Here is a 27,935-nt window from a genome sequence, read left to right as displayed (position 1 = left end):
TAGAAGGAATCAATAGCAGAATAACTGAGGCAGAAGAAAGAATAAATGACCTGGAAAACAGAACGGTGGATTTCACTGCTGTGGAACAGAATAAAGAAAAAAGAATGAAAAGAAATGATGACAGCCTAAGAGACCTCTGGGACAACATTAAATGCAACAACATTCGCATTATAGGGGTCCCAGAAGGAGAAGAGAGAGAGAAAGGACCCGAGAAAATATTTGAAGAGATTATAGTCGAAAATTTCCCTAACATGGGAAAGGAAATAGCCACCCAAGTCCAGGAAGCACAGAGAGTCCCATACAGGATAAACCCAAGGAGAAACACGCCGAGACACATAGTAATCAAATTGGCAAAAATTAAAGACAAAGAAAAATTATTGAAAGCAGCAAGGGAAAAACGACAAATAACATACAAGGAAACTCCCATAAGGTTAACAGCTGATTTCTCAGCGAAACTCTACAAGCTGGAAGGGAGTGGCATGATATACTTAAAGTGATGAAAGGGAAGAAAGTACAACCAAGATTACTCTACCCGGCAAGGATCTCATTCAGATTCGATGGAGAAATCAAAAGCTTTACGGACAAGCAAAAGCTAAGAGAATTCAGCACCACCGAACCAGCTCTACAACAAATGCTAAAGGAACTTCTGTAAGTGGGAAACACAAGAGAAGAAAAGGACCTACAAAAACAAACCCAGAACAATTAACAAAATGGTAATAGGAACATACATATCGATAATTACCTTAAATGTAAATGGATTAAATGCTCCAGCCAAAAGACATAGATTGGCTGAATGGATACAAAAACAAGACCCATATATATGCTGTCTACAACAGACCCACTTCAGAGCTAGGGACACATACAGACTGAAAGTGAGGGGATGGAAAAAGATATTCCATGCAAATGGAAATCAAAAGAAAGCTGGAATAGCAATTCTCATATCAGACAAAATAGACTTTAAAACAAAGACTAGGGGCTTCCCTGGTGGCGCAGTGGTTGAGAATCTGCCTGCCAATGCAGGGGACACGGGTTCGAGCCCCGGTCTGGGAAGATCCCACGTGCCACGGAGCAACTGGGCCCGTGAGCCACAATTACTGAACCTGCGCGTCTGGAGCCTGTGCTCCACAACAAGAGAGGCCGCGACAGTGAGAGGCCCGCGCACCGCGATGAAGAGTGGTCCCCACTCGCCGCAACTGGAGAAAGCCCTCGCACAGAAACGAAGACTCAACACAGTCATAAATAAATAAATAAAAGAACGTGAATTTCTTTTAAAGAAAAAAAAGCAAACTGGGCTATTCATTTCAGTAACAGTCAAGGGGTCTTAGTTTGCATTCAATTTCCAATCAGTTTCTCAATCTATTTCATCTGAAGTCTCCACATTACCCACTATAAAAAAAAAAACAAAAAAAAAACAAAGACTATTACAAGAGACAAAGAAGGACACTACATAATGATCAAGGGATCAATCCAAGAAGAAGATATAACAATTATAAATATATATGCACCCAACATAGGAGCACCTCAATACATAAGGCAACTGCTAACAGCTATAAAAGAGGAACTCGACAGTAACACAATAATAGTGGGGGACTTTAACACCTCACTTACACCAATGGACATATCATCCAAACAGAAAATTAATAAGGAAACACAAGCTTTAAATGACACAATAGACCAGATAGATTTAATTGATATTTATAGGACATTCCATCCAAAAACAGCACATTACACTTTCTTCTCAAGTGCGCACGGAACATTCTCCAGGATAGATCACATCTTGGGTCACAAATCAAGCGGAGCTGGAGGAATCAGACTCCCTGACTTCAGACTATACTACAAAGCTACAGTAATCAAGACAATATGGTACTGGCACAAAAACAGAAACATAGATCAATGGAACAGGATAGAAAGCCCAGAGATAAACCCACGCACCTATGGTCAACTAACCTATGACAAAGGAGGCAAGGATATACAATGGAGAAAAGACAGTCTCTTCAATAGGTGGTGCTGGGAAAACTGGACAGCTACATGTAAAAGAATGAAATTAGAACACTCCTTAACACCATACACAAAAATAAACTCAAAATGGATTAGAGACCTAAATGTAAGACCGGACACTATAAAACTGTTAGAGGAAAACATAGGAAGAACACTCTTTGACATAAATCACAGCAAGATCTTTTTTGATCCATCTCCTAGAGTAATGGAAATAAAAACAAAAATAAACAAATGGGACCTAATGAAACTTAAAAGCTTTTGCACAGCAAAGGAAACCATAAACAAGACGAAAAGACAACCCTCAGAATGGGAGAAAATATTTGCAAACGAATCAACGGACAAAGGATTCATCTCCAAAATATATAAACAGCTCATGCAGCTCAATACTAAAAAAACAAACAACCCAATCCAAAAATGGGCAGAAGACCTAAATAGACATTTCTCCAAAGAAGACATACAGATGGCCATGAAGCACATGAAAAGCTGCTCAACATCACTAATTATTAGAGAAATGCAAATCAAAACTACAATGAGGTGTCACCTCACACCAGGTAGAATGGGCATCATCAGAAAATCTACAAACAACAAATGCTGGAGAGGGTGTGGAGAAAAGGGAACCCTCTTGCACTGTTGGTGGGAATGTAAATTGATACAGCCACTATGGAGAACAGTATGGAGGTTCCTTAAAAAGCTAAAAATAGAATTACCATATGACCCAGCAATCCCACTACTGAACATATACCCAGAGAAAACCATAATTCAAAAAGACACATGCACCCCAATGTTCATTGCAGCACTATTTATAATAGCCAGGTCATGGAAGCAACCTAAGTGCCCATCGACAGACGAATGGATAAAGAAGATGTGGTACATATATACAATGGAATATTACTCAGCCATAAAAAGGAACAAAACTGGGTCATTTGTAGAGACGTGGATGGATCTAGAGACTGTCATACAGAGTGAAGTAAGTCAGAAAGAGAAAAATATCGTATATTAACACATATATGTGGAACCTAGAAAAATGGTACAGATGAACTGGTTTGCAGGGCAGAAAGTGAGACACAGATGTAGAGAACAAACGTATGGACACCAAGAGGGGAAAGCGGCAGGGGGTGGGGGTGGTGGTGTGATGAATTGGGAGATTGGGATTGACATGTATACACTGTTGTGTATAAAATGGATGACTAATAAGAACCTACTCTATAAAAAAAATAAATAAAATTAAATTAAAAAAAAAACATTTGCAAGTGTTAAGGGAACCATCATTTTACAAAACCTAGTCTCTAGATAAGTGCCTTGATTTAGGATCTGATTTGGAACCTGGACTTCTGGGTACTTATTGGGACAACATGGAAGGACATACAAGGAAGGTTTATTTAAGCCATATCAAGGAAGTGATCTGACTTTGGAGCCTCCTTAGGTAAAGTTAACATTTGTGTGCTAGTTTCTAAGAGGCTTCCCAACCTTCAGATTGCCCCTGGAGCCTCTGCCTCACCTCTGGCCAGGGCAAGAGCGCTGTTGCCTGAAGGCATACACTGCCTCTACAGCTAAGGGGACAGAGTGGGAAGGCCACAATACTGACTCTCTCCTTCCTCCTTTCAGCCTTTCAGTGTTATGATGTATCCAGCTGGTCCCGGATCTGGTGACTCCGCAGAGGGCTTCCCCGAACAACCGAGGCTCCAGCCACAAACTGGAAATCACACACTGGGTACTGAAACTGGAGTATTAAGTGGTCCCTCCTTCTTTACAGCGGCAGAAGATTGAGAGTGGGAAATGGGAGGAGAGAATTAAAGAGGTCTGGGTAGTACAGAGTTGATGGAAGAACTGGCCTTCTTTTAGTGACATATATTTTGTTCAGTCAACAAAGGTTTATTTGGTCCCTACTATGTGCCTGACAGTGTCATAGACACTGGAGAGAAGAGATACCTCAAGGAAAACCAACCAACCAACCAGACTTGGTCCCGTTGCCCTTGTGGAGGGTTCACCTCCTCCCCTTTTTGGCTCCCTTATCAATGGGACACCCCTTTTTTCCAGATTAGGGGAAAAAGGGCCCATTTGGAACAGGATGAGGAAGGAGATAAAATCCACTTATTGAGTGTGGACTCAATGTTTGACCTAAATCTGAGCTGGGGAAGAGAGTTAGGAAAAGGAGAAAAATGGGAAAGAGCTTGCTCTCTCCAGTCTGGGCTAAGCCAGTCAAGATCATAGAAGTCAGAGCTGGGTGAGGCCTTAGACAAGGTCCAGCACCTCATTTTACAGATGAGGGAACTGAGGGGCGGAAGGGTTACGTGGTGGACCCAAGGTGGAGCCGTAGTGAGGCGGCAGAAGCGGGAATAAAACTGTGGACTTTAAATAATACTATGGCGCCTCCAGGAGGGGTTTAATTTCAAATCCCGGCGCTTCTGCCGCAGCTGAGAGCCAGGCCCGGCCCGCTCCGTTGCCTTGGGAACTGGCTGCCCTGCCCAGCGGGCGCCCGCTTGGCCCTACACTCCCAATAAAGTTGTTGTTGAAGCGCAGTGGTACCATGTGAGCCGTCCCGGGGGCGGAGCCGGGGGCGGGGGCGAGCCGAGGGCGGGGGCGAGCCGGGGGCGGGGGCGAGCCGGGGGCGGGGGCGAGCCGGGGGCGGGGCCGAACGGAGGGAGACCCGGCGGGCGGCCGCGAGGAGGGGAGGCGGGCACTGGAGCTGGCGCGGGAGCTGGTGCAGGCGGCCGGCCATGATCGCGTCGTGCCTGTGTTACGTGCTGCTGCCGGCCGTGCGCCTTTTCCGCGCCCTCTCAGGTACCGGCCTCGCGTCCTGACGGGCGGGTGCCAGACCCGGGCCTGCTTCGGCGGGGCCCCGCGGGGCCTGGGGCGGCGTGCGTCGCGGCCGGCTTCACGACCACCTTCCCCCGGCAGTGCCAAGGTGTGGGGAGGCGGCCCTCGGCCCCGCCGTGCCCGTCCTGGACTAAACGAGGCCCGGGCCTGGCCGGCGAGCCTCGTGGGCGGCCCCCTCCTCACGCCTGTGACCTGGAGGCGTCGGGCCACAGTTAACGTGGAGGGGGCTGGGGGAGGGGCCAGAGCTGCCCTTCTCTGGCCCCGGGGTTGCGGAGAGGTTCCGGGTCCCGCTGAGTCACTTCCCTGGGGGTCGGGGAGGGTTGGCCGCTCGGGGCCGAGGCGAATGTCCGAATTCTCTGTGGACAGGGGCCAGTCGGCCCTGAGGGCGGATCTGTGGACTAAAGACCTAGACGTACCTGTTTTCCCCTGGGTCTCCACACTCACCTTTCCCAGCCGCCTCTCAGCGGAGTCTGGTTAAAAAAAAGGATGCTCAGAATCCAGAGACACATTGAAACCTCAGCTTTGAAGCAAGTCCCGTGCGTTTAGAGATGTAGTGGGGTGGAGGCAATGCCCAGCGGGTACTTAGAGAAGAGTTATTGTATAACTTTGCCATGATCTGCCTGCGCTCCCCATTCCTGGTCTTTGACGTTCCCGAGGCTCTTATGAGACCATCGGTTCCTCTGGGAGATCCCACAGAACCCCCAGACTTTTCTCTGGCATTTTAGGGGGCAGGACAGACCAAGAAGGACTTTTAGAAATAAGAGGTCCAACTGTGTGCATTCTGTGCTTTTCCTTTCTGGAACTTTACACAATATGTGTGTGTGTGTGTTTGTGTGTGTAATTTCTGTTCCTATATATTTCATATAAATCATTTAATGTATGTATGTGTATGTTTGTATCTGCCACTAGAATGCGGGCTCCAGGAGGGCAGGGCCATGTCTGTTTTGCTCACTGTATCTAGTGCTAGCATACTGCCCAGCATGCAGTAGGCACTCAATTCGGGAATGTCTTTTGTGTACATACTTCTCAGAAATGAGGAACTCCACAGAAGTCATTGTTTTCAGAGAACTAATGCATATTCTTCTAGCCATGTTGCTGTCATTTCTGGAGCTCTGCCAGTGTCCATAATGGCAGCCATAGTGACATATACTAAGTCCAGAGGTTTCTAGACCAGTAGTCAGAGTTTTAGGTATCTCAGAGGAAGGGCCACCTCCCCCCACCCGCTTGCACACACCTATTAAAGTAGTCCCATTTGTATTTGTACATTTGGTTTCTGCAGATTTTCTTTTAATAAAAGAATTCTGCTGCTGAAAAACAAACCACCACCACCAACCAAAACCTTCTGAGTTTGAAAACTGATAACCTCACACATATAAATCAAAGAACTTCTGCCATCCGCTATACACAGAGGATGTTTCAAAGGGCAGGGAATTAAGTTCCTGAGACTAAGGCCAGCAACCCAGCCCATGGGTTTAGAGCAGGGTTTCCCAGTCTCAGTACTGTTGACGTCGGGGCCTGGGTAGTTCGTGTGGAGGTGTCTCTTGCACTGTAGGATATTCAGCCGTATCTTCATCCTATAACCACTAGATGCCAGTAGCATCCCCACAGTTGTGACAACCACTGTGTCTCCAGACAATGCAGAAATGTTCCCTGAGGGCAAAATCACCCCTGGGTGAAAAACCACTGGTTTGAGGGACGTAAATCCACATAGACCATAAATAAGATAGTGTCTTTCAGCGTTTGATCCATTTTGAAGTTTTTCTTGCCTTTTAAAAAAAAATGGAGCTGATAAAATAAATCTCTGGTGATTGAGGGTCATCATCATACATGTCACTTGTCCTATGCTATAAATAAGTGACTTAGTGTGCGTTGGTGGGGGGAGGTTTTGTTTGCACCAAAATACTGTGCTTGGATTTTGGGGGCTCTAATTTTATAGTTTTTCCCACCTGCTTTTTGCCTGTTGGCTGTCGCTGTGGCTGCCGTAGCAGAGAGGTGGCAGCTGTCTATTGCTGTCAGTTGTTGCCACCTTCTGATTTACAGCCGCTAGAGTGCTATGGAATGGGAAAGCTGATAATGAAGTCTGTGAAGACTTATAAGTAGAATAAATAGATTTGAGAAGAGGACCCAGGGCCTTTGCTAAGAGAGAGATTGTACAGATTTTGAGACACCCTTTTTGTCTACTTAAGGCCTTTTTCTTTTAGAATGCATTCATAGATTAGTGGATTTATAGAACTAGAAAAGCCCTTGGGGATTATCTAGTTCAAACTTCCCTTGTCCTCATTTTACAGTCAAGAGTGAGTCCATCTCACTAGGGGCATTGTCCAAGGTCACATAGCTTTGTTAATTTCAGTGCTAGGCCATAACCCAGAGTTCTGACTCATGGTCAAGTGCTGGTTCCAGTGTAATGTAGCTCTTAGAACCAGAGAGTTGATGTTAATAGGAGTCTTAACCTCCAGATAAAAGGAGTGTGGTTGTATGTGACCATCTCTGTCCTAGATTATGCGGGATAGCCATTCTTTCATTCACACGCTGAATATTTATCAGATCCCTACCGTATGAATTAGTTAATACTTGTAAAGCATTTAGAACAGTGCCTGGCACATAGTAAGTACTTCGCTCTGATGATGATGATGTTGCAGGCACTAAAATGGACAGGCTCAGTGATGGTACAGTGATGAGCAAGGTGGATATGATTCTTGCTTGTATGGGACTTATTAGAAGTTGGGAGAAGAGCGTGGGTTGGGTGATGCTGTCATCTTATAATATGGTATTTTGGCTTTCTTCTTAGATGCTTTCTTCACATGTCGAAAAAATGCCCTCCTGGCGAAGAGCTCGTCCCCCCAGGTAGACGGCGACTTTGCCATGGCCCCTCGGGGCCCCGACCAGGAAGAGTGTGAGGGCCTGCTGCAGCAGTGGCAAGAAGAAGGGTCAAGCCAGGCACTCTCGACAGTGAGCGAGGGTCTGCTTGTAGATAAGGGAGTAGCCCAGAGCAGCCTGGCGCTCCTAATGGATCATCCTGGAGAACACGATGCTGCTGCAGAAGACAAGTGGTCCAGCAGGCAGCTGAGTGACCTGCGGGCAGCAGAGAACCTGGAGGAGCCTTTCCCCGAGGTGCTAGGAGAGGAGCCACTGCCAGAGGTCGAGGGCCCAATGTGGGCAGCAGTCCCGGTGCAGACCGGCCCCCAGTATGCAGACTGTGCTGTCCTCTCAGTGGGTGCCCTGGCTGCAGAGCAGTGGGAAGAGGACCCCGCAGTGGTGGCCTGGAGCATAGCACCGGAGCCTGTGCCCCAGGAAGAGACTCCCATCTGGCCCTTTGAGGGCCTGGGGCAGTTGCAGTCTCCCCCAGTGGAAATCCCATATCATGGTGAGTCTGACAACCGGCTGAGTGAGCCGGGGCAGCAGGTTGTCTCGGATGTGCGCACAGTCACTGCTAAAGCTCTCTTGTATGGAGCTCTGCTGCTGCATTCTGCTTTTCTGAGACTCCTGCAGTGGCAGATCCAGAGGGGCGTTAGAGAGCATTTCATCCAGCCCTGTGGCCTTTCAGATGAAGTGATCACGGCACAGAGAGGTAGCAGGACATGCCTAAAGTCACATAGCTAGGTAGTGGCAGAACTGAAAGCAGACCATTGTTCTGATTCTCTACATTATTGGTTCTCTGGAGGTGACCTGGGGTAGGGGTGGAGAGCTCTCAGGGCTCCACTCTCTGCCTCAACCAGGATAACTCCATTTTTATCTGTGTTATATATGGGGCTTCCATTAAACTTTGGAGAATGAGTGCTGTGGCTCACATAGGTTTGAAATCCACTCTGCAGCTCCCTGCTCGAGGGCACATGGGAGACACATTATGGTTTCTGGCTCCATAGGCATTTTCAGGTTTAGAGGTCAGAAAACACCCAAGGCTGAGATTACTCTAGAAATGTCTTTAATCTCAGATGACTAGTAAGCACATTCATCTGAGTGATTCCCCAGAGACCCATGGATTTATCAGAAGTGAGAAATTGTCGGCCATATTTAGTGAACTTGTACTAGGTGCCAGGTACTATGCTAGGTACTAGGGATACAGTGATGAACAGGCCAAGATTATCTCTGGCTGTGTGGAGCTTATTGTCTCGTCTGAGAATGTCCTTAGAATGTTGTTCAGATCACCACAGAAAGGGATGAATGACAGGGAAAATGAAAAAAGGAACTCGTCACAGTATCATGGAGTCAGGAGTGGAGATGGTGGGCCCTGTGAATAACATGGACTTACCACGGACCTCTTCTTCCCAACACCTTTGCAGAAATCTTGTGGCGAGAATGGGAGGATTTCTCCACTCAGCCAGATGCTCAGGGCCTGGAGGCAGGGGATGGCCCTCAGTTCCAGTTCACTCTGATGTCCTATAACATCCTGGCTCAGGACCTGATGCAGCAGAGCTCAGAGCTCTATCTGCATTGCCATCCAGACATCCTCAGTTGGAACTACCGCTTTGCGAATCTCATGCAGGAATTCCAGCACTGGGATCCTGATGTGAGTGAAGATGGGGAGATGTGCTATCCTGCATTTGCTCTGGACCCTGGCTGTTTCCCAGTGCTCTTAGAAAATGAATTGAACCCCATAGTTGTTCATACGACTGGCGTCCTGCCTAGGACTGGTGCTTGCCTGCCTGGTGTAATGAGTTTGGGGCAGATGCTAAGAAGACTCTCCGTGGGTACACGCTTTCCAGCACCTTTGTGCAGGGAGGGAGACTTGAGGGATTGAAGGAGCAGGAAAATCCAGCACATGTATCTGATCTCAGCTTAACTCTGGGCCTGTTCGTGCTGGTAGTGGCTAGCAGGGAAGAGTCAGCACCCAGGGGAAGTTTCAGTGTGACCCAGCCTGAGACCCACAGCAGCTTCCCGTGTGGCTTCAGTGCCTGCTCCTGGGCTGGGAGTCGTACTCCAGCGCCCTCCATTACTCTGGAGTGATTGGATTCCTTGTCATTTTCCCAGATCTTGTGTCTCCAGGAAGTCCAGGAAGATCATTACTGGGAGCAGCTGGAGCCCTCTCTGAGAATGATGGGTAATGCCACTCCCTGGCATGTTTGTCAGTCTTTCTTCCTACCGCCCTGTCTGCTCTCTCCTGAATGCACTGTATCTTTCTTTCATCTCAGTAAACCCTCAGTCTCATCTGTGAGCTAGCTCCTTTGTGTGGGTGAGAAGGAGAGTCCTGAAGTTTTAAAGCAATTCTGACATATATTGCCACTTAATGCTTGAAGTAACCAACCCTGTGAGGCTGAATATTATTATCCCCATTTTACAATGTGGAAACTGAGGTTCAGAAAATTTGTGTGACTAGCTCAAGGTCACAAAGCTATAAATATAAAATTCATAGGTTGTGGAGCCTGGACTCCAGCTTGTCTGACCCTAGAGTCCATGCTTTTCCTGTCAGGTTATTGCTTCATACCCTTCTGTCCCTCCTTCCCCTTCTAGCCACTCAGTCGTCTGGTTACAACTGTAAGGGAGCCTCTGCAGAACCAAGGAATTGGCAAGGGCAAGGACTCCCCTTATTGAACAGCAGGAGCAATGCATTAGGCACACATGCCTGGGCTACTGCCACTGGGTAGCGGGCCCCTAACCCATCTTCCAGGACTCTGACCCATCTCCTTGGTGGGGTGTTCCTTGCAGGCTTTACCTGTTTCTACAAGAGGAGGACCGGGTGTAAGACAGATGGCTGTGCCGTCTGCTACAAGCCCATGCGATTCCGTCTGCTCTGCGCCAGCCCCGTGGAGTACTTTCGGCCTGGCTTGGAGCTCCTCAATCGAGACAATGTGGGCTTAGTGTTGCTGCTGCAGCCACTAGTCCCAGAAGGCCTGGGGCCAGTCTCAGTGGCCCCCTTATGTGTGGCAAATACTCACGTCCTGTACAACCCACGTCGGGGCGATATCAAGCTAGCCCAGATGGCCATTTTCTTGGCTGAAGTGGACAAGGTGGCCAGGTTGTCAGATGGCAGCCACTGCCCCATCATCTTGTGTGGGGACCTGAATTCTGTCCCTGATTCACCTCTTTACAACTTCATCAGGGATGGAGAACTCCAGTACCATGGGATGCCGGCCTGGAAGGTGAAATGGGAGAGGCCACTGTGGGGTTGGCTTAGGGAGAGATTTTGGTGTTGGCATCTGGTGTTGCTTCTGTGGCAGGGACCTCAGTTACACCTGTTCTGGCTTCCTCTGGCTTTTTCTTGTTCTGCTGATATCTGGTACCCAAGCCTGGAAGTTAGGAGCTCGTGAGTGCCTTTGGTATATTGGAATCCTTTCAGTTTTTATCATTAATTTATGTTTAGTTTACAAGTACATAAGTATATACGTAAGTGCATGTCAGTACACAAGTACATCCCTTTAAGGATTCAGACATTTTAAAATAAGACCAAAGCCCCCTTTATTACCTACATTTCCCACATCTCCACTTGGAGTCAAGTAATAACTGTTCAAAGTTTGGTTGTGTTCTTCCAGGTCATTTTCTATGCATTTGCTGTACTATCTAAGCTGTTGTGATGATGTAATCATAATCTACATTTATTAAGCACTTACTGTGTGCCAGGTGCTATTTTAAGCACTTTACATGTATTAACTCATTAATTTTCACAGTTTCTATCATTGCTTCCATTTTATAAATGAAAAAGCTAAGGTGTAGAGAAGTTAGGTAATTTGCTTAATCTAGTTTTTGCAGGTAGTGAGTGGTGGAGCCAGGATTTGTAACCAGGTAGTCTGGCCCCAGAGCTCTTGCCCTCCAATACTATGCTGTGATTGCTTCTAACAGCTGGTATATAATGTACTGTGTGTGTTTATAAATGTGATATATTGTGTATATTTCATTTTGTAGCTTGTTTTTTTTCACTCAACAATGTACATATGTATCTATCTCATTCTTTTTAACTGCTGAATGTTTATAACCTAGGTATCTTATAGTTTTATTGTAGTTTATTTAGCCCTACTGAGGAGAATTCAGCTTGTGCTGATTTCTTTACATGTCACTTAATCTCCTTGTTCCTCTCTTTTGCCCCTGCTGATCCAATTTGTTGCTTAACTTTCGGCACGGCACAGGGGAGAAAAGACATAAAATGACTGAATTATTGTTGAGCACTTTGGGCTTTTATTTTAATGAGGTTACTCAAGTGCCAGCGATGTCCTGGTTGCCACATGCGCAGAGAAAGGCATTATCCTGCCAGGAAGCTGCTATAATCAAGGGGCTCAGGGAATGGGAATAAGAATTTACTAAGTGCCTACCACGTGACAGCTGCCGTTAAGCATAGTGATTAAGAGCACTCATTTTGAAGCCAGATAGTCCTGCATTCAGATCCCTGCTCTGCCACCTTGGGCAAGTTACTTCACTTCCGTAAGCCCCATTTGCCTCGTCATACACTGGGGATATAATGGGACCTACTTTAGAGGGGTTTTTTGGGTGGATTACATAAAATAATGCACACAGTGTTTTCCAGTTCCTGCTTCAAAGGAAGCAGTCAGTAATTGGTAGTAGTTATTGTTACCAAGATTCTTAATTGTATGTGGTATTATTTTCCCATTCAATAGTAGAGCATATTGAACCCAAGAGAGTTAACTAACTTGCCCAAAGTCACACAGTTAGTAAATGGCCATTAAATTGAAGGTGTGTTTTACTTCTGATGGCATACTGAAAATGTATGTCCTTTAGGGGCAGAGAGATTGTGTCTATCACTGCTCTCTCCACAGCGCTTAGCTAGTGTTTTACACATAGTTGGCATTCAAATATTTGTTGTTGTTAAATGAAATAAAGGGGATTTTGCTACACACGTTGGAGATATGCAGATGACTGATGTTGCCGAATGTTTCCCCTACTACGTTCTGTCCGTTCCCAGGCTGCTCATTGGCTTTGACCGAGGATGGTGACGTAGATACGGTAAAGTGCTTTGGTGAATTTCCCATTTGGTTTGACCCCATGGTTTCCCAGTAATAGGCTTAAGATGCTAGACTTTGATCCAGAAGATCCAAAGATCAGGATAAACCTTTTCCCACTGCAAATTAAAACCCCTGAAAGTTGACATTCCCTGGGCAGAGTAGTGTAGATTTTTCTGAGCCGAAATTTAGGGGACCATATGTTCATATAGTTCTGTTCTCTTTGACTCACATACCTCACTCTCTTAACCCCTTATTCCTGTCTCATGGACATTTCAGTGTTTCTAGTAAAAAAAATAAAATAATAGTTTTAAATAGCTCCTTATTTTTAACTTTCCCCTGAGACTTATGTGTTTTGCTTGTGTTACGTACATAGTATGTGACTGTGTGTCTGTGTGTGTGTGTGTATGTTTGTCTGCATGTCCCAAAACATGGGCTATTTCCTTTTTCCATCTCAGATTCCTTATTCCCATCTGCTCTTTCCTTGCAGGTATCTGGACAGGAAGACTTCTCCCATCAGCTTTATCAGAGGAAGCTGCAGGCCCCACTATGGCCCAGCTCCCTGGGCATCACTGATTGCTGTCAGTATGTCACCTTCTGTCACCCCAAGAGATCAGGTGAGCACATGCCACATTCTTGGTTGGTTGTCCCTCCATGCCCATTTTAGGAGAAAGCTGGCACCTCAGTGACAAGAGAAAGTGTAATTCCCTCAATTCTCTTAGCACGTTCCTTTGTTTTTTTCATTGTCCTCCTCATGGTCACCCAATGAAATGGACAACTTTAAATCATAGCCATTGGAAAATCTCCTTGTCTTCAGAGCCAGACTTCCTCTGTGTCCCTACTTGTAAGCTTCTTGGTATTAAGGAAGTCTCAGCATGTGGCTCCTCTTCCTGTCTTTCACTGTGTGGCTTTTCCTGGTTTACAGAGAGACGTAAGTATAGCCGAGACTTCCTGCTACGTTTCCGCTTCTGCAACGTCGCCTGTCAGCGACCTGTAGGACTGGTTCTTATGGAAGGAGTGACAGATATTAAGCCAGGTAATGGGAACTAAGCTTGTTCCCTAACTTGTTCCAACTAAGCTTGGTTTTCTTTCCTCTTCACCTCTGATATTTGTCAGTTATGTGGTTTCTTAGTCTTTTCTAGGTATAATTCTTAGAGATCAGCTTCTGGTAATAAGTATGCTTAGGAGGAAGGTCAGTGGAGTTCACTGGCCATGTGCAATGTGTTGAGAACGTGGACCAGGAATCAAGAGACCTGGGTTCTAACTAGCTCTGAGACCTTGAGTAAGCCACAAGCTTTTTAGTATTAAGTTGCTAATAACTAGCATGTATACAGCATGTTTAAGAGAGAAAATACACTTGATGGGGCTTTGAAAATCATAAGGTGACAGCACTCCTGGTTGTAATAACAAGTTACTCCTACTGAGAACTTCCAGATTGTAAGTAGCAGAGTATGCTTGATGTTCTCCCCTTCTTGTCTCTGAAAACACTCCAAAGCAACAAGGAGAATGAAAAAGAGAAATGCAAACTCCATCTTTGAGAAAGCTAGGAGACCTGAAGATATTTGAAATCATGAACCGCAGCACAGGTGGAATGGTTGCAGGAAGCACTGGAGGCCATGCAGGGGTGCTGGAGCAGGTATGGAGAGACGGGTCTGTGGGGCCACGTGGATCTCCGAAAGAACCAGCTGGGTGCCTCTCTCCAGGGTGAGGAGCGTACCCTGAGGCACGAAATCAGAATCCCTTGTTTCATCAACAAGAATAGGATGCACAGGTTGTGAAAGGATATTGTCTGAACCTCTTTTGGTCCAAAGAGGCAGTAGAGGAAAGACTGATCAAGGAATCAAGCCAAATTTGCATGAAGCAGTCTGTTTAAGTGGTGGGGGGAGGTGTAATACTTAAACTGCATATTTCTTTTGGCTAGGGGGAGGTAAAGATGAACAGGACTCACACACAACCCTGCGTCATAAGGAAAATGCCTGTTACTTGGAATGCACACCCAGGTCTTCGCTTATATAAGCTTTGTACCAATAGCTTGTACATAAAAACCTCAACTAATTCCAAGCTGGGGTGCCCAAAAGGAGCCAGCGTGAGATCTGTACTAAAATACTATAAGAAAAAAAGGTGGAAGAACAGGAAAAATAAAAGGCAGATAAAGAATACTTCGAAGATAAAAATTGTTGCCATGGAGCATATGAAAATTATGATTATTTTCCCATGAATAAAAAGAATTAAGCAATTGTCTTTATAACATGAGAGTGCAAAAATAAAATAATTGCTTTTATAAAATAAGTTCAAGCACATGGCAAGACACCAGTAGATGAAATGTAAACTGCAGAGCTCAGGAAAGAAGTGGAATAAAAAATTCAAGAATCACATAATGAATACAAAATTAGAAGCAGTCCAAGAGAGAATAGGCACTGCTGAAAACAAGGCAAGAGGCAGAGGCCAGGAAGGATAAAAAGCACTAGAAAGAAAATGACAGTAGTGGAAGTTAAAGAGATTCAACATACACATAGTTCGAGTTCACAAAGAAGAAACCCAGTATAATAGCACAAAGGGAATATTTAAAGGTATGATTCAAGGAAGATTTTCCCAAAATCAAGAGATCTGACTCTCCACATTGAGAAGGATATACCATGTCTCAGTAAAAAATGACATAGGAGAGTCAACAGTAAGACATCCTAGTGAAGTTAACAGAAGTCAAACATAAAAGAATCCTTTAGGCAGAACCAAAAAAATTGGGCTATTTTTAAAGGTAAAAATAATCAGGTAGGCTTCAGATTTCTTAACATTAACATTCGACTCTGGAACACAGGAGAGCAAGGTTTCAAAGAAAGATGGTATGGTCAAAAATTTTATACTCAACCCAAAGCCTTTCATGAAGAAACTGCTAGAAGAATAACTTAAGACAACCAAGCAATGACTGAAAAAACTATAGTAAAAGGACTGGTGGTAAGCAGTGAATTCATTTTTTTCTTGAAGGAATTTAACTTGAATTGGCATTTTGCACAGAGCAGTGAACATTTCAATGGCTTGGTTTTGTTTTTTTTCTACTTGCAAAGCTAATGTATTATTATAACTGTGGTGATAGCAATAATAATAGTGGTGGCCACCATGCATAGAGCGACTGGCGTGTGCTAGGAACTGGGGTAAGTGCTTGGATCAGTTGGGCTCAGGCAGGGAAGCAGTGGCTCAATGTTTTAAGAATACAAAATCCTAAAGTTAAACAGTAGTAGGATCCCACATAGGTAATTCCATGTTAAGAATAGGTTATTTTTAGAAAATCAGTACTGTACTTGAAACATAAAATAAGCATTTCAATTTAATAACAAAATAAGAACCTTTAAAATACACTGACAATCACTTTGTAAGTAGAATCATTATATGGGGGAAAATATCCAGTTCACTCACAGTGCCCAATAATAGCAGTATTTTCAAAATTGAGATTAAATTTGGGTAAACACACCCATCCTCCACATACTGTGAACGTACCCTTCCGTTTGTTTAGTATCCCCACCCAGGGCCAAATAGGGTCCTGATGAATCTCTTTTAAGGACTCCAAATCTAAAAACCTACCACCAGTTTTAGACCATGAGTAGAAAGACTTAAGTGCAGTACAAGGAGATCATAGTGTGTGATCTTTTTTTCTAGAGGATTTGTTTAGATGTACTAACAAATAATATTTCCAGTCCAATACCAGAGTCATCCAACTCAACTGTAGACATTCAAACTTGCCAAGTTGACTGTGACACTGACTTTAATGGGAAGCATCTGAGTTGCCAAAGGAGCTACAGTGCTAGGGAGTGATGGTCTAACTTTCCAACAAGTTGACGTTGCATTGTGCTGGAGTGTTCTACATCACACAAGTTGTATAATAAAAAAAAATTGTGATTCTCACTCTCCCCAACTCCCTTTGTGAAGGAATAATTCATAAGATGGGAATCTAAATTTTAAGTCCCCCTCTTGTAAATATGTTTAATTATTAGTGGTTTATTCTTTCCAGTGTGGTTCTTAAAGACACTGAAAGGGGTTACTCTGTTTTCTTTTTCATGAGCACTTGCACATTTCCATTTATCTCCGGAGCTTCAGGTCTTTTAACATGTAAAAATAAACCATGTGCCCAATTAAGTGCATTCTAGGAAAAAACAGTTGCTAATAAATGACTTCCGTAAACTATTTAACAAACTGACCAGATGGCCACAGAGGAAAGGCTATCTGATCAGTTTTTGAACCAGGAAAGTTCTGAATCCAGCTCCTCCACTGGCCCATCCCTGCACAACTTATTATCCTCTTCCCAAGTACTTGCAGAAGAACTTACTTGCTTGGCTGCTGCCAGCACTGAATGGTCCAGGAAGATGTTGCAGCTCAGGTAGAGGTAGTTGTGGCCCATGTGCTCATGTGGCCTGGTGGGACAGGCAGAGGCCTTGAGTCCCATGTAACTGCTGGAGCAGTGCCGTTTGTACATAGTGCTGCATGGGTAGAACCTGGTGTTGAGAGAAGCAGTTTTCTTTCTTTTTTTGTTTTTCTTTTCATGTACTAAAAGAAGACTTGATTTTTTTTATCCTCACACTAATATGAAAATTTGCAAAGTGTAAATGTCTAGTTTGGAAATCAGTCCATTGTCTTGCAGGTTCCAGCATTGCTAATGAGAAGTCTGCTGCCATTTTGATTCTTGATCCTTTCTTTGTATATCACCTATTTTGCCTCTCTGACTTTCTGGTTCTTATCTCTAATCCCTTGATTTCTGAAATCTCATGATGGTTTACCCTACTCAGGGTGTTGGTTTCATTCATTGTTTTGGATACTCCAGGGCCCTTTCAAATGGAAACTAATTTATTTCGAGTCACATAATTTTGCTGGTAATATTTCTTCAATAATTTCCTACCTTCTGCTTTCTCTTTTTGGAATTACTGTTAATTGGATATTAGAATCTACCATCTGTGAGATGCTCTCAGCTTGTTCATTCCTTCTAGTGATTTTAAATTTCTGCCATTATATTTTTAATTTCCAAATCTCTTTTTAAAAGTTCCTTCTTTTTTATACCATTGTTTTTGGGTTTTTTTTTAATGAATGCAATATTGCCTTTCTACTACTGAGGATGATAATTTTTAAAATTCCATCTGTTCCTTCCAAGGTTCTTTTAATTAAGAGTTAGTTTCTTCCTACCCCACTGTTTGTTTGTTCCCAAAGATTCCATCAGGTGTCCATTCACATTTAGGAATGAGACATGAAAACCTAATGGCTCTGTGTAAGGGATGGCTCTAGTTGACTGGCGAGTTCATTGTGCCAGTTTTGATTTTCACCTCCCACCTCTTTTCTGGAGTAATGGTACCTCTGATTCCTGACCTCTTATATGATTCAGAAGCCTAAATTAGCTTGCCTCTTGCTGGAGAGAAAACCATTTTCAATATCCTGCTGGTCACTGTGATTTTTCTGATTCAAAATGAAGATATTAGTGTTAGGAACATTTATGTTCCAAATAACATCACATCAATCATCACAAAGTGAAACTGCAGTATTTAACAAGGAATAATAGTCAGAAAATAACTAATGGTTGAAGGTTTTAATTCATCTTTCTCAGTTCACAATAGTTCAAGTAGATAAAAAATAACTAAGAATACAGAAGACTTAAATAACATGTTGTATGGTAAATCTGATGGATACATATCAAACTCTGAACACTGAAAGCAGAGCAAAGACATCTTTTAAAATATCCACAGGAAATTCCTGAGAATTGGCCATATATTAGACTACCACAAAAAAAAATCAGTAAATTTCAAACAGTAGAAATAGTATAGGCAACTTTCCATGATCACACGTGCATTAAAAATAGAAGTTAAAAGAATGCTATCATCTGGACATCTAAAAAATTTCAAACAACTTTTGGGTCAAAGATGAAATTTAAACTGAAACTGCAGAGTGTGTAGAAAATAACAATAATGAAAATACCATATATTTGTGGTATATAGCTAAAATAGCATTCAGTGAAAAATTCATAGAATTATATAGAATATCTTGAATCAGATAATTATATTGATAAGAAAAGATTAAATTAAGTAAATTAAGTATCCCCCAAGTTAGAAAAGAGAACAAGCTGAAAGAAAGAAGATGAAAATGAAAATAATTTAGAGAACAGAAAAACAGTAGGATTTATAAGCTCTAAAAATCAGTTGGTTATTTGGGTGAAAAACAGCTGTCAGATTAGCTAACCTATTATCTAACCTATTTAAGGGGGCAGGGCAGGAGCAAGTAAAAGTATTCAGATGCAGAAGAATTAAGAGGATTGTAAGGGGGTTCTTTTCTCAACTGAGTGCAAAAGAAATTGAAAACTTAGATGGCCTATGTTAATTTTAGAAAATGTAATTTACTAAAACTGATTGTGAAAGAGAGACATAACATAAATAGATTACCACAGGGTGAAAAAATAGCGAAAGTTCTCAGAGATACAGTCCCACAAAAACACCATGTTCATGTTGATAGGAGAACATCATCAAACCTTTAAAGAACTTGTAATTCCATTACTGTTTAAATTGTTAAAGAGCACAGCAGAAGGGGGCCAAGTTATTTTTACAAAAGAAGTATTTGACACCAACACCTGACAACAGTTACACAGGAAAAGAAAACTACAGAACTTAATATTGTCCACTTATGAATATTGATGCAAAAAATGTACATAGAAGATCAGGAAACAGAATCTAACATCACATTGAAAGAGCAATATACTATGGCCAAATGGAGTTTATCAAAAATATGAAGGTAGTTCAGTATTGGGAAATCTATTAATGTATTTATCATGCTAATAAATATATGAAATATATTAAAATATAGAAATGCATGTCATCCTGTAGATGTCAGAGACATTTGTTAAAATTTAACATCTATTCCAGATTCTTTTAAAAAGAACCTTCTTAAGAAAAAAATAGATAGTTCCTTATACCCTTAAAATACATTTATCTTGGTCAGTCAGCACTTTGGTGCACCATGGAGGAAGGGGTGTGGAGCCGCCAGGTGCCTGAAAAAGAAAAAAAAAACAAAAGCACTTATCTCAATTCAAAAATGAGCATCTTGCTTAAAGAAGACAATCTAGTAGCATTCCTGTCGAAGTTGGGAACAAGATAAGGATGACCACTGTCATTCAACTGTGAGAGACACCAGCCACAGAATTAGAAATAGAACATAGAAATATAGGCAAGTAAACAATGGAAAGGAGGGGGTAAACTATTACTTGCTGTTAAAATGGTTATATAACTGGTTATCCAAGAGAATCAACTAACAACTATTATTAGCATTAATTCTGGAAAGTATCTGGGTAGAATATTAATATACAGAAATCAATAGTATTCATATAATAAAATAATGATATATTTGTTAAAAGATGTAATTTTAAGAAGACCCTATTTATAATAGCAACAAAAAGAGAAAACAATTTAACAGGGAAAATGTAGGAATATTTCATTTCATATAAATTAACAAATTTATTGGCATGAAGTCCATAACATTCTCTTACCTTTTTTTAAAAATAACTTTATTGAGGTGGAATTCACATACCATAAAATTCACCCATTTAAAGTGTACAGATCAGTGGCTTTTAGTATATTCAGAGTTGTGGAACCATCATCACAATCTAATTTTACAACATTTTCATCACCCCCAAAAGGAATCCCATATTCATTAGCAGTTATTTTCCCTTTACCCCTCCCCTTGTAAAAAATCAACAGTGGACGTATGGGTTTCTGGACTCTCGGTTCTATTCCATTCATCTATATGCCTATCCTTAGGCCGGTACCACTCTGCCTTGATTATTTTAGCTTTGTATAAGTTTGAAATAGAGAAGTGTAAATCTTGTAACTTCATTGTTGTTTTTCAAGATTATTTTGGCTATTCTGGGTCTCTTATATATTTCTGTGTGGATTTTAGGATCACCATGTCAATTTGTGCAAAAAAGTTAGTTGGGATTTTGATAGGAATTTGCAGATCTGTAGATCAGTTTGGGAAGTGTTGCCGTTTTAACAGTATTATCTTACGATCAGTGAACATGGAAGTTTTCCCATTTATTTAGATCTTTAATTTCTTTCCATGTTTTATAGCTTTCAGTGTGTCTTATACTCGTTTTGTTAAATTTATTTGTAACTATTTAAAATTCCTTTTGTTACTTTTATAAATGGAAATATCTTCTGAATTTCATTTTTGGATTGTTCATTGCTAGTGTATAGAGATGCAATTTTTGTACATCAGTCTTGTATCTTGCAATCTTTCAAACTCAATTTTTTTTAAATAAATTTATTTATTTATTTATTTATTTTTGGTTGCGTTGGGTCTCCATTGCTGCGCTTGGGCTTTCTCTAGTTGCGATGAGCGGGGATTACTCTTCGTTGCGGTGCACGGGCTTCTCATTGCGGTGGCTTCTCTTGTTGTGGAGCAGGGGATCTAGGCGCACGGGCTTCAGTAGTTGTGGCTCGTGGGCTCTAGAGTGCAGGCTCAGTAGTTGTGGCACGTGGGCTCAGTAGTTGCGGCACGTGGGCTCAGTAGTTGCAACTCTTGGGCTGTAGAGCGCAGGCTCAGTAGTTGTGGCGCATGGGCTTAGTTGCTCCGCAGCATGTGGGATCTTCTGCAACCAGGGCTCGAACCCGTGTCCCCTGCATTGGCAGGCAGATTCTTAACCACTGCACCACCAGGGAAGTCCCTCAAACTCATTTATTAGTTCTAATAGTTTTTTAGTGCATTTCTTAGGATTTTCTATATATAAGATCATGTCATCTTGCAAATAGAAATAGTATTACTTTTTTCCATTCCAATTTGGATGCGTTTTATTTCTTCCATAATTGTCCTGGCTAGAACTCTCATTACAGTGTTGAGTGGTGACAGCGAATATTCTTGTCTTATTCCTGATCTTAGGGGTAAAGTTTTCAGTCTTTTAGCATTGAGTATGATGTTAGCCATGAGGTTTTTTTGTTTGTTTTTTGTTTGTGTTTTGTGGATTCCCTTCACCAGATTGAGGAAGTTCTCTTTTATTCCTAGTTTTTTAAGTGTTGTGGGTTTTTTTTTTGGTCATAAAGGAGTGCTGGATTTTGTCAGATATTTTTTCTGTGACTATTCAGATAATCATGTGGTTTTTGTTCTTAAGTATTCTATTAATATGATGTATTATATTAATTGATTTTCAGATGTTAAACCAACCGTACATTTTTAGGATAAATCGTATTTGGTCATAGTATATAGTCATTTTTCTATTTTGCTGGATTTAGTTTGCCAGTATATTGTTCTGAGACTCGTTTTCCAACATGGGGGAGGAGGAGTTTCCCCCAACGCCAACAAACAATTCAACTCAATTCTGACACTGTCTCCCCAGCGATAGCATCAGATTCCACAGGTTAAGGGCTCAGTTCTACAAGACCCACCCCTCCAACACTTCAGGTGCCTCTCAAAAGACCAGGTTGTTCCCTGTGCTTCTTCTGACCAACTGGCTATAAATCAGAGGTTCCCACTATCCCCTCCTTCCTTGGGTTAGATTAATTTGCTAGAGTGGTTCACAGAACTCAGAGAAACATTTCACTTGCTAGATCATTGGTTTATTATAAAAGGATATAACTCAGGAACAGCTGTACAGAAGAGGTGCATAGGGCAAGGTATGTAGGAAGGGATGTGGAGCTTCCATGCCCTCTCTGGGTGCACCATTCTCCCTTGAATCTCCATAAGTTCACCAACCTGGAAGCTTTCCAAACCCTGTCCTTTTTGGGTTTTATGAAGGCTTCATACATGGGCATGATTTATTAAATCCGTAGTCATTGGTGATTGATTCCACCTCCAACCTCTCTCTGCTCCCTAGAGGTCATAGGGTGGGACTGAAATTTCCTCTAATCACATGGTTGGTTCCATTGGCAACCAGCCCCTAACCTTAGGTATTTTCCAAAATTGCCTCATGAACATAACAAAAGGCACCTTGCTCAATCTCAACACTCAGGAAATTCTAAGGGTTTGGGGAGCTTTGAACCAGCAACTGTGGACTAAGACTGTATATGAAGACTGACTATATATGAGAAATATATATTTGGTCATCTGAATGACCAAATACACATTTCTTATAAATCACAGAACTGTAATTGTTGAGGCATTTTGCATCTACATTCATAGGCGATATTAGTCTGTAGTTTTCATTCTTTGTGATGTTTTTGTCTAGTTTTGATATCAGAGTAATACCTCGTAGTATGAGTTGGGAAGTGTCCCCTCTTTTATATTTTGGAAGTATTTGTGAAGGATTCATATTACTTTTTTTCTTTTTTTAATGTTTAGCAGAATTCACTAGTAAAGCTATATGAGCCTGGGCTTTTCTTTGTGAGAATTTTTAAATTGCTAATTCAGTCTCTTTCATTGTTACAGAACTATTCAGATTTTCTTCTTTTTCTTGAGTCAGTGTGTGTAGTTTTTGTCTTTTTAGGAATTTGTCCATTTTACCTAAGTCATCTAATTTGTTGGTATACAATTATTTATTGTATCCCTATAACTTTTTTATTTCTTAAGGTTGGTGGTGATGGCCCCCTCTTTCATTCCTGGTTTTAGTAATTTGAGTTTTCTCTTTTTTTCTTGGTCAGTCTAGCTAAGGGTTTGTCAATTTTGTTGTTCCTTGTTATCCTTTTTCTTAGTTTGGGTTGTTATAACAAAGCACCAGAGCCTGAGTAGTTTATAAACAACAGAAATTTATTTCTCACAGTTCTGGAGGCTGGAAGTTCAAGGTCAGGGCGCCAGCATGGTCCAGTTTCGGTGAGGACCCTCCTCTGGGTTGCTGATTGCCAACTTACTGTTGCATCCATACATGGCAGAAGGGACAGCTCTCTGGGATCCCTTTTATAAGGGCATTAATCCTGTTCATGAGGGCTTCACCCTCAAGGCCAAATTACCTCCTAAAGGCCCCACCTCCTAATGCCATCACACTGGGGGTTATGGTTTCAGCATATTTTGGGGAGAGACAAACATTCAGTTCATAATACCTATTAATGTCAGTAAGATCTGTAATAATAGTCCCTCTTTCTCTCCTGATATTGGTAATGTGTGTCTTTTTTCTTTGTGTATGTGTGTGTACATGTATAGGTGTGTATAAGTATGGATACGTGTGTGTGTGCATACATATGTATACGCATACATACACAGCTACATATATGCACACAATGGATGGTGGGTGATGGAAAATCTCTGGAGGAATACACCAGGAATTTGTTAACATTGGTTGCCTCTGGAGAGAGGAATTGAGTGGCAAGGTCCCAGAGTGGGAGGGAGCCTTTTCACTGATATTTTTCTCTACATTTTGATTTTTGTACCATGTGACTGTATTACCTATTCTAAAGAATGAATTTAAATTTTTTAAAAAGTTGCTGAGCCAGGGAAGAGATGTCTGTGTTAGAGACCTCTGTCTGTCTGCTTCCTGAGGTTCTTGACTTTGGTCCATTGTTTTCTTCCTCTCCTCACCTTTTCTCTTTCCCTTTTCCCTTCTGGAACAATCCAGTCAAGGATCTGAGTGGGATTTCAGGGTGCAAGGTTCTAACCCTGCTTCACTGTCTGTGAGTGATAAAACCCTTTCTCTCCGGTCTTCTACAGAGCGACCTGCTGGCTGGGTCGAGTCTGTCGTTGAGGAAGACATATCTGAGCCTGAGCCTGACTTCCCCAGGTAATCTTCTTCCAGTTCCCTTCTGCTTGCATTCCAGCCCCATCGAGGTGTATTAGAGAGATTCCTGTTGGCTTTCCTGGGGCGGATTTGGGGGAACACGTTTTGCTGAGCTCTCTCTTCCTCTCGTCTGTGCTCAGTTTATGGAGGCACGTACTGGTGTGCAGAGGCCAGAGGTGACCCACCTAGGTTCTTGCAGATGAAAAGCCCCTGCCCTTTTCCTTTGGGAGTAAGGCCTCACAGAAGAGCTTGCTGACCCATGGACAAGGGTACATTAGGTATACTTCACCAGGTAGCAAGAGGAGAGTGGGGGGTGAGGAATGTCAGCAGGACTGTGTATAAATGTGTCTGTTTCTAGGCTAATTTTAGCTAAGACTGTCAGCCTCTTAATTAGCATGGGAAGGCATTTGCTGAGGTTGAGTTATTTGGGATCATCCCTTAAAAAACTTGATAAAACCCACAGAGAAGTGACCTTGGGGAAAGTTCAGTAATGTTTGTTGACTGACATCTTCCCCTCCATCCCCGAAGGACTGTAGGCACCATCCAGCACTGCCTCCACCTGACCTCGGTGTATACTCATTTCCTGCCCCAGCATGGCCGCCCAGAGGTCACCACAATGCCCTTGGGTCTTGGAATGACAGTAGATTACATCTTCTTCTCAGCTTCTGAGTCCTGCGAGAATGGGAACAGAACTGGTAAGCTTGGTGGATCCTGGATTCCTAGAAGCCACCCCCAAGAGTCCCTGGGAACTGATGGTAGGTCAGGCATTTGATCACATGGCTTGGGCTGCTGGGACCTGACCAGCAAAGGAGCAGATCTCATACCTACCTGACACTGGTTATCCTCATCATACTTGCCTTAGGCCATTTGCCCGCCTTCTCTTTTTATCCTTGTAGCATTAGAAAGATGTAGGCAGAACAAGCCGTCCCTCCATTTTAAAGATGAAAATAGAGCACCAGGAGGTGCTCTATTGGATTTGTTCAGTGGCAGCTGGTTAGTAAGGGACTTGGTTTGGTTAGAAACCCTATTTCCTGTCTTCTCACCCCTCACAATAGTCACAGTATAGCAGTCTATCAGCCCCATGCCTGTTTTGTTTAAAGCATGTCTTTTAAAATGTTTGGATTTTCTGTTGAGAAATCAAATTTTATATAGCAAATCTGGGCTTCGGCTTCTCTTGGAAAATCAGAAGATCTTGTAATGCTGGGCTTGGACGTGCACTCTAGTTTGCCGCAGTCCCACCGAAGCCACCGGACTTCGTTCATTGACATATCATGGCATATCTGAGAAAATGAGGCCTCCGCCAGAGGCGGCAGGAGGTGAGGGAGGATAGGGCCGCCGAGGAGACGCAGCCTCCCAAGGTGTAGCTCCCATGGGGCCCCCCCACCCCGTGCAGTTTGGCTGTGGCTGCCTTACCCACCGGCCTCCGCTTTGTGCTCCAGATCGCAGGCTTTGTCGGGATGGAACTCTGAAGCTCCTGGGCCGGCTCTCCCTCCTCTCCGAAGAGATTCTCTGGGCTGCCAATGGCTTACCCAACCCCTTCTGCTCTTCAGACCACCTCTGCCTACTGGCCAGCTTCGGGATGGAAGTCACCGCCCCATGATGGTCTCCCAGGGGAAGAGAGCTTCTCTTCCAGAAGAGCCACCTGGATCAGAGACTGTGGAAATATCCCATGCTTCTGGAAACTTAGATCCAAGAAACTTACGTCCCCTCCCCTCCCCTCCTTGTTCCCTTTTTCCCATGGCTAGATTTCCTCCAGGCCTGTCCACATTCTCTGCCTGTGGTCCCTGCCCCGCCCCAGCCTCTTCCTAAACCTGTGCCACATACTGGGTGGCCCTGGGAGAGGCAGAAGGGGGGTTCCCCCTTCCTTCCATGTATCCAGCGGTTCCGCTTGATTTTTAATTACCAGGGTTGCGGGAGCTATTGATCTCATTGGTTATTTGTCTTCAGGCCGTTTCTTGGTGGGGTGCCTTCTGACCTGACCTTCTCCCTGCCTGAGACCCCTGGGCCCAGCCCTCTTGCCAGACACACCCACGTGAGGTGTGTGTCGTGTGTGCATCCTCTCGGGGTGGGACTGCTCTGCGCAGCCATGCCTGTCTCTGACTAGCCCGCTTTCCACACTGGGGCTGTCAGCCTAGAGGCAGGTGGAGGGCGTGACCGGGTAGCTGTGTGCTGCAGGCACATGGGCACCTGGCTGCCAGCGGCAGGAGCGTGGGCCCGTCTCTCCTTTTATCGTCTGTGTTTCTTTAGGTGTCCATCCTGCCAACCAGGGCATCCTCATCGTCCGGGCTCTGGTAACAAGTGGGCCCCACGAGCTGGAGCAGCAGATCCAGGGATGCCCTCGACCCAGAGCTCCCCACAGGCCTGGCATGCTTCCTCTAGGGCTCATCCCTTTCCCCAGGCTGCCCTGTGGGAGGCCAAAGTTTGAAGCCCTGTGCGGGGTCAGTGGGCAGGGGTAGTGGATTGAGGTGCCAAACTCTTTAGGCATGAGGAGGAAGAACTGTCAGGGAACTCTTATCTCACTGGAGGACTGCGGCGAAGGTGGGAGTCCCAAGGGGGAGAGAGCCGGCAGGTTCTGCAGCTGCCTCAGCCGGGACGCAAGACCTCAGGGACTTGTTCCCTTCCCTCTGCACAGCTAAGCTGCAGTTCTCTGTTCCTCTCCTCCCACTGCTTTCTACTCTTTGCTGCCTCCCCCATCCCCTTCCTTTTTTCCCCTAGAAAAGCCTGGTATTTAGCTCAGGCCAGACCTTCTCAGCAGAAAGGTGGCCCTGGGCAAAACTGGCCCAAGAACTGGAGGTGGCGGTGCTCCACTTCCGGCAAGGCCTTGGCCGCTCATGGCCTCTGCTTTCCCTCTCCTGTTGCAGGAGCACCCTGGCCCCTTCAGGGGGCGCTCCCTTGCCCACATGAGTCACCTGCATGCCCGAATCCTGCATTGCTGGGTGTAGCTGCTGGCCCTGCAGACTTAACTTGCTGTTGGCCCACTTGGCCTCCAGAATGGGACTGAAGGATATAGCTGAGAGGCTGGAGTTAGAGAGGTTAATGCTTTCTCCTTTTTTTTTTTTTTTTTTTTTGAGAGCCAAAGACCCAGCTTGAATAATTCTGCTGCTGCGTTCATGGTTATAAGCTTTCCATGCCTAGGTTCTGGGGAATTTATCTATTCATGTATATTTTTAAACATTGTTTCCTGGGTACTGGGCATGTGCCTGTCTGAGCCCCAGGCCTATCTGTCCACACTCCACCATCCACTCCATTTGTCTCTCCCTGGGCATCTCCTGAGATGGTCTCAAGACAGTGCCCTATTGGTTTGTAGGACTAGGGCCCATCACTTTTTTTCTGCCAGGAAATGTAGTTTAAAAATGGCTAAAGATGGCAGAGGGCAGAAGCTTGATAGATGATCTTTTCCTTGTTTTCTTATTTGTTTCTGTTTTGGAAATGAAAAGCGGTTTTAAATGGTCATTTGAACTCTCTTTTCCAAATAAAGGTTTACCTTTCCTCCCTACTGTTGGTTATTTTATTAGGATCCTGAAAGGCATGGGGGAGGGAAGGCCTGGGGAATGAGGTGGGCAGAGAGGAAGAGACTG

At 43.7% G+C, this 27,935-nt stretch overlaps 1 protein-coding gene across 2 annotated transcripts; it reads left to right on the top strand.

Moving 5' to 3' along the window:
* Window positions 1–4,636: 4,636 nt before the first annotated feature.
* ANGEL1 (angel homolog 1) lies at window positions 4,637–27,853 on the top strand. 2 transcript variants are annotated; one of them, XM_057543729.1, is made up of 10 exons: window positions 4,637–4,779; window positions 7,604–8,179; window positions 9,096–9,322; window positions 9,784–9,853; window positions 10,459–10,892; window positions 13,192–13,318; window positions 13,627–13,737; window positions 24,291–24,360; window positions 24,886–25,052; window positions 25,797–27,853. In XM_057543729.1, the coding sequence occupies exons 1-10, from the start codon at window positions 4,716–4,718 to the stop codon at window positions 25,955–25,957; spliced, it is 2,007 nt and encodes a 668-aa protein (XP_057399712.1). In that variant the 5' UTR covers window positions 4,637–4,715; the 3' UTR covers window positions 25,958–27,853. The 2 variants fall into 2 exon arrangements, with proteins under 2 accessions (XP_057399712.1, XP_057399713.1); XM_057543730.1 differs by lacking the exon at window positions 13,627–13,737.
* The last annotated feature ends 82 nt before the right edge of the window (window positions 27,854–27,935 follow it).

Source organism: Balaenoptera acutorostrata, chromosome 3 (assembly GCF_949987535.1).
Source record: "Balaenoptera acutorostrata chromosome 3, mBalAcu1.1, whole genome shotgun sequence".
Taxonomy (NCBI): Eukaryota; Metazoa; Chordata; class Mammalia; order Artiodactyla; family Balaenopteridae; genus Balaenoptera; species Balaenoptera acutorostrata.
This window is presented reverse-complemented; position numbering and strand designations above follow the sequence as displayed.